At 28.7% G+C, this 6,760-nt stretch overlaps 1 protein-coding gene across 1 annotated transcript; it reads left to right on the plus strand.

Annotated features, from left to right (window-relative positions):
• The first annotated feature begins 590 nt into the window (after window positions 1-590).
• On the plus strand, window positions 591-3,595 carry LOC107488091 (uncharacterized). Its single transcript, XM_016108787.3, has 2 exons — window positions 591-941; window positions 2,748-3,595. Exons 1-2 carry the CDS (start codon window positions 591-593, stop codon window positions 3,264-3,266), a joined length of 870 nt encoding a protein of 289 aa, XP_015964273.1. The 3' UTR covers window positions 3,267-3,595.
• Window positions 3,596-6,760: the final 3,165 nt, after the last annotated feature.

Raw genomic sequence — 6,760 nt, forward strand, 5'->3', positions numbered from 1 at the left:
TTAAGTGAGTATAAAGAGATTATGTCATTTAAGTTATAATTTATTAGTATTTTATATAATTATTTAATTATAACTTGATTAGTCAGTGTAATCTAATGGTTAAACCATTAATTTGATGGGCCAATTTTATGTGTCTATCAATTATTGTCTAATTTTTATCTAACTTATTTTTTGTGGTAAATTTTAATATTTTAAAAATAATTTATTTTTATATCTTTTAAATTAAATATTAATTTTTAATATTTTTTAGTAAATAAACACCACTTTTTAGACACTATAGTATTTACTAATTTGATGACCTAATAGTCTGATCAACTTAATTATTAGTTGTTTGGTTTTGATAACTATAAAATATAAAGATAAAATAAAAAAATATTAAAAATAATTTTAAAATTTTTAACAAATAAAAAATAGTTTCTCCTATTGTTAAATCCTATTCAATAGTATACATGTAACTACAAGTTTAATAATTAATAATGGTGAATAATATTTTGTAAGAGTCCTTTTAAAAATTAACTAATAATAAGTAAACAAATAAATAAATAAATGGTCACCAAAAATAAATAAATAAATAAAGATTGAGAAAGATAATGAAGAAGTGGCAAATGGAAATCCTTCACCACTGTCACACCATACAGCCCTTCTCCATATTCGATTCTCACCCTTCTCCATGGCGACCCCATCACCCAAAACCCTATTCCTACTCTCGTATTTCTTGCTCCAACAACAACAACAACTTCCCCCGGTGGGATTCCAATGCCGAACCGTTTCGCCGACGAAACTTCAACAGAAGAACCGAACCTGATGAACAACAACAACAACGGCGGGAGCGAGAGTACTGGAGCAAGAGGCGGTGGTGGTCCGACGAGCCTCCCGATATTGACGAAGGAAGCAGCGGTGGGGTTTGGGAAGAAGTCATTGATAGTATTTGGATTTTCCAGGTAAATCAATTTTTACTGTTTTCTTTCGAATTATGCCGTTTATTTTTATGAGTTAAATTTTTTAGTGTTACAGTTTTTTTTTGAGACTATCAAATTATATTGCCTTTGATATTATTTTTTGTCGTTAAACATGTGTAGTAATTATTGATTGTTGAAGTGCCAAATAATACTGTAACAAATAGGAAATTGAATAACCAAAATTTTGGGTTTGTAGAGCAGTTAGTTCACCTGTTTGTTAAACAAACGCCAGAGGTTCAAATTCTGTCTTGTGATGCAGCGATCTATTGGCTGGTGACAAATTCTTAAATATATACCACAGATTAATCATTGACCTACCAAACTGAAGGTTACCGAGAACAACCAAAAATTAAAAAATAGAAAATTGAATTGTTTAAGATTGTATTGTAAAATGGAATTATATTGGCATGCGGTTGAGAACCGACTAATATTTTAATAATTGATTGTTTAATATATTTCAAGTGAGAAGCTGATATGGTAAGTAGTTCATATGCTGAGAAAATTTTCCTTGAAAGCCAGTTTCATTCATATATTTTTATTCAAAAAAAGCTTCTACACTTATATATAGTACAATTAATGAAAACAATTCTAATAGATTATATTGAAAAAAGCTTCTGTATTTCTAGTACTAGCTTTATGTTCTCTAGTTTTCTTCTCTCAGAATTATGATCTTGAATGTTGGTTATAATCTACTTTTGTTGGAAAGTACTATTTCTATTATTGTCGTAGGCCTAAGTAGTCCTATTTGCAATTTTATTCATATTAATGAATACCTATTTTTTTAATAGAAAAAATAATAATTATATTGATCTTTGTTTAATTTAGTAAAAAGAGGTTGGTTTTAAAACATGGAAAAAACTGATCTTTCAAGATTTGTTTATTCAAATCTCTGCAGTTCCTGAAGGATTTATGGCATGAACTAAGCGAGATGAATTTAGTAAGAATGGAATTTTCAACTCAGATTTGTTTCTCTAGGATTAAGTAGGCTATCATTCAGAGATTTTAATTAAAATTCCTTGGTAATTGCCTAATTGGAACCCAGAATGGAGTCAGTGTACTGGAACCTACAACTTTTTTTTTTATCTTAGAAGCTCATAACACATCCAAAGCATTGGCAGCACAACCTGTCTTAATCCTAATTTGAAGGGTTTGTCATTGAACTCAATACAATATCTTCCCCCTCATTTTCATTTTCTATATTCAGTCTGTCTGGTATGAGAGTGAAAATCAGAAAGAAAATGAGCTATTGCTGCTTTCATTATCCATAACAATGCTGGTTAAAGATTTGCGTGGTGGCTCTTTGAAAATAACTGTTGCCTACTGTTATCAGTTTATGATTGCTGTAGTTTATTCTGCTTTTTGAATATTGCTCATCATTATGTCTTTTGTCAAGGAATTCTTATGCTCACAAAAATCCTTGTACTATTATGAATTATGAAACTAGGAATTTTTTCTTTTATGTTATTATTGGGGATAAAGGGGAGCCTTGGAGCAGAGTTGAGTTATGTGATTTCAAGGTCACGGATTCAAGTCGTGGAAGCAGCCACTGATATAATTATCAGATTAGGTTGCGTATATTACTCCTTTTGGGTGCATCCCTTTTCCAGACTCTGCGTGATGCTTGTATACCGGAGTGTCCTTTTTTATATATTATTTTTGGGGATCTATCTATTTGTATGGTCTAGTTGTTGCCGAAACCATACATGACATTGTTTGTGTTTCATAATGCATTGAACAATTTTTTTTTTATGCAAGGTGCTGCAATGTATTTCTTTTTTCTCACTGCAGGTTTTTAAATCCTATGGTTGGGCACTCCCTTTCATCATAGTATCATTTTTGCTATCTACTGGTCCAAAAGCTTTCCTGATGGCATTAGCACTTCCTCTTGGTCAGTCAGCACTTCAGTTAGCATTTGAGAAACTATGGGGACAGCCGGAGAACAAACCGAAACGCAAGTATAGGACAAGGAGGAAACCCCGTGGAATGAATGGCACCACAGTTGATGAAGAAGCAGAAGAAAACTCGAGAATGAGAACGGGGAGGACAGGCTACCAATCATGGGTTGTTGAGGACAATAATAGTTCAGCTGCTGATAGTGGGAACCGAGAATCGCAAAGCTTTAGGGGGTGGGATGACTTAGAAAGATCTAGATCAACAAGCTCATCTCGTATGATGGATGGGTCAAGAAGCACACGAACAGAAGCCGGCAGGCTGAGTAGGAGAGAAGTAAAAAGCGACACGCCGCTGCTGTTGCGATTACTTATTGCCATTTTTCCATTTTTGGGCACATGGACAAAGATGCTTTGAACGTGATAGTCTCTATCATTAATCTTTGAGGAGAGGCCAAGAAGTTATTTATCTTCATAGCATGCGTGGTCTTATGTCTTAATATATAAATTACTTGATGAATTAAGTTCATCCACATTAGCAAACGCACGTTCTTATTTTTTCAAATCCCCATTTTGGTGGTCTTTTTAGTGTGTTGTAACTTGTAACGAGTCCTTCACCAAATAGTTATTTTGTTGTTATTTGTATATTTAGATAGACAAAATCTTTGTGGGTTTAGCTCCAGGAGAAAGAAGCTTTTTATGCCCCCTCTTCTGCTTGAATGTGACGTTCACTTCTTTGAGTTCTAATTCTATGCTAAAAATCGATTTCAATATCCTGTTTTCAATTGTTTCGGCTTTAATAAAATTGGCCACCTTCACAAGTAGCCGTGAATCAGATATGGTAAAATACACTAGAAACTATAATCAGTTCTATGCTAAGAATGGTTCTTGTTTGATTCACATTTTTTGTTTATTATAGAAGTAGAAATGTGTGTTAGGTTTAGGAATTTTTAATTTTGGACGTTCGATTATGTTGAGTTTTGGATATTTGATTAGATGGTTCTTTGGATGTAGCACTATATGGAGCTTCAGTTGTTCTTTTTTTCTTTTTAATTTAGGATTTTTAGTTTAAGATGTTTTAACATAGAAATCCTACTTTTGAATTGTTTTAGGTTTTGGATGTTTTTCTTCTATTAGGTCTCAGATGTTTATTTGGATTGCTTGAAATTTTCCGAACGTGATTAAGTTTAGAGTTTGAAATGTATAACCAAATTGTAATTTTTTTTTTTTTACAGGTTGCTATTGAAGAGTGGCTGCCAGCGAAAGGACACCCCATAGTGGTTGTTGGAGGGCGGTTGCTGGCTGGAGGCTGGTGGTTGCTGAATGGTGGCTATCGAAGAGTGGTTACTTGCAAGGGATGAGATTGTGGTGTTAGTGGGCAGTGGCGATATGAATAGTGCTACTGTGCTAGGAGACAGAAGAAGAGAAAAGCAAGCTAGTTTTTTAAAATAATTACTATATTTATTTAGTAAAATTCAAAATATTAAAATTAGTTAAATATAGTAGTTATTTTACTAAGTATTTTGAATTTTATTAAATAAATATAATAGTGATTTTAAATGTTTTAATATTTTAGATTTTATTAAATAAATATAGTAATTATTTTTAAAAAATTATATTAAAATATTAAAATTTAACAAGTAATTTTATAAATTAATTTTTAAATTATTAATAAAGACTAATTTGATTAATTTTTAAAATTTTATGGATGAAAAAGACTTACGTCTGGATTGGGACTATTTTGATTATAAATAATTTTTTTATATGTCAAGTGACACGTGACGTGTTAGGTGTCACTGACCTGACACGTCAACCAATTATCTTGTGATACGTGGCATTAATCTACCACGTATCATGTCATATAGCACTTAACGTGATACGTCATATCTAACTAACAAAATGACCAATTTGACTTACGTTTTATCTTTTAAGGACTAATATAACTAAAAAAATTATTTGAGAACTAATTTAAAAAATAGGTAATCTTTTATGAACAAATTTGACTGTTAACCCTTTATTTATAGTGTGAACTTGTCAAAATGACATTGGAAACTATTTCTTCTTTTATAGAAACTTAATTCTTTAAAATGTGTAACAAGTATAAAGTTTAGTTTGGGTAAAAAGTTTAATTAAACTCATTTTAAAAAAATAAATTAAATAATAAATGTTTATATTAAAAATAGTTTATAAATAAATTATTTTGTATTTGAAAAATACTTATTTTAAAAAAATATGATAAAAAAAATTATTTTGAGAGAAATTATTTTTTTTAACTTTTTATAAACATTTAAATAACTTCTTAAAAAATATAATTTAATTTTAAAAATTATATTAGATATTAAAATATTATTACTTTTTATAAATCAAAAACTTAAAAAAATAATAAATTTTGAAGCTTTTTAAAAGAGCCCTAAACATCTTCAAAGGTGAGTTTCTCCCTCACTTTTTTCTGACACATAGAGACTCAAACCATTAGAGCCAAGAATAAATGAGTCTTGGCGGATGTTACAATACTCCCTTGATATTTGGAGTTTTAAAACTCCATATAATTTTAACAAAAAAAATACTATTAAAATTTAAAATTTAATTTACTTTGCGTTGATTTAAGTTAACATTTAATGCATACTGATGAAATCAATAAACAATTAATACTTTTTTTAAGATGATCGAGATGATGGTGAAGCTAATAATACTTCTGTGGAAAATGCAAATCAGAATGAAACTAATCAAGATGTAGCTCCAGATTTGTCAGATGAAGAAAGATATCCAGACTTTGAAGTTACTCCTTGGATATAATCCATGACTTGTTATTTTCATTGTGTTAAATTGAGTTGTTCATGTAATAGACTAATAGTACTAAATTTTATGTTTATTTTCGTATTACTACTTATTTTTAGGATTTGAGACTTAATGTTTATTATGATGTTATTGGAGATATGTTTTTTAACTGTTAATTTTTAAGTTTTTAGCTATTTTATACGTTTTACTTATGTGGGACCGGGTTAACTGGTTCAACCAGTGATCTACCGGTTGAACTAGTGATCCAGTGACCCAGTAACTTGACCGATTCGATCACCGTTTCGGTTCTAACAACTATGTTTTTAATTTTTTAAAATTTTTATTTTTATCATAATTTTATAATAATTTAATATCAATTTAAAAATAAAATAAATTTAAATTAAAACAAAAAATTTAATCCAAATAGAATTTAATGTTAATTCTTTTCTCTTTCCTTAATAATTAAATGATGATTCTTCTCTCTCTTCTTAGTTAGGCTTGCACAAGTTTTAAGGAGGATGACTTCCTCTCCAGAGGGACTTTAGATCATCCTTAGTAGAGAACTCATCTCAATTCCTATTTATAGCCCACCTGTTATAAAAAGTAACTTTACATTAATTTTTGCGTCATAAACAGTAAATAGAAACTCAAAGCATCTCTTTCTTCTCCATTAGAAAGAACTAACTTTAATCCCTATTGTGGTCCCACTTAATTAATTAATTAAAATACTTAAAATTAATGTAATTAATTTTTTAATAATATTATTTAAATTTATAAATTTAAAAATAATTCACTATTGAAAGATATTAATATTAAATAAATTCATATATAACAATAATACATAATATATCATTCGGAATTACACTAATTTATAATTTTGTGTTTACAACTGGTAATTTTAATAATATTATTAGCATTTTAAATTTTAAAAATAAAAATAACCAACCCAACCAAAAATTATTTTGTAAAGTATAAAAATTAAATTTATTTTTTGATGTAAGTAAATTTAATTAATTATAATTTAATATAATAGTATAAATAATATTTAATATTAATTATGATATAAATAATTAATATAAATTATTAATTAAATAAAAATTTAATTATTTAATCTACTTAATTATTATAATTATT

Source organism: Arachis duranensis, chromosome 5, assembly GCF_000817695.3.
Source record: "Arachis duranensis cultivar V14167 chromosome 5, aradu.V14167.gnm2.J7QH, whole genome shotgun sequence".
Lineage (NCBI taxonomy): Eukaryota > Viridiplantae > Streptophyta > Magnoliopsida > Fabales > Fabaceae > Arachis > Arachis duranensis.

Excerpts from the sequence above, each read along its gene's own strand:
- LOC107488091 (XM_016108787.3), top strand. The coding sequence starts at position 591 with ATGAAGAAGTGGCAAATGGAAATCCTTCACCACTGTCACACCATACAG. Across the intron at positions 942-2,747 it reads ATAGTATTTGGATTTTCCAG|GTTTTTAAATCCTATGGTTG; the intron begins GTAAATCAATTT and ends TTCTCACTGCAG.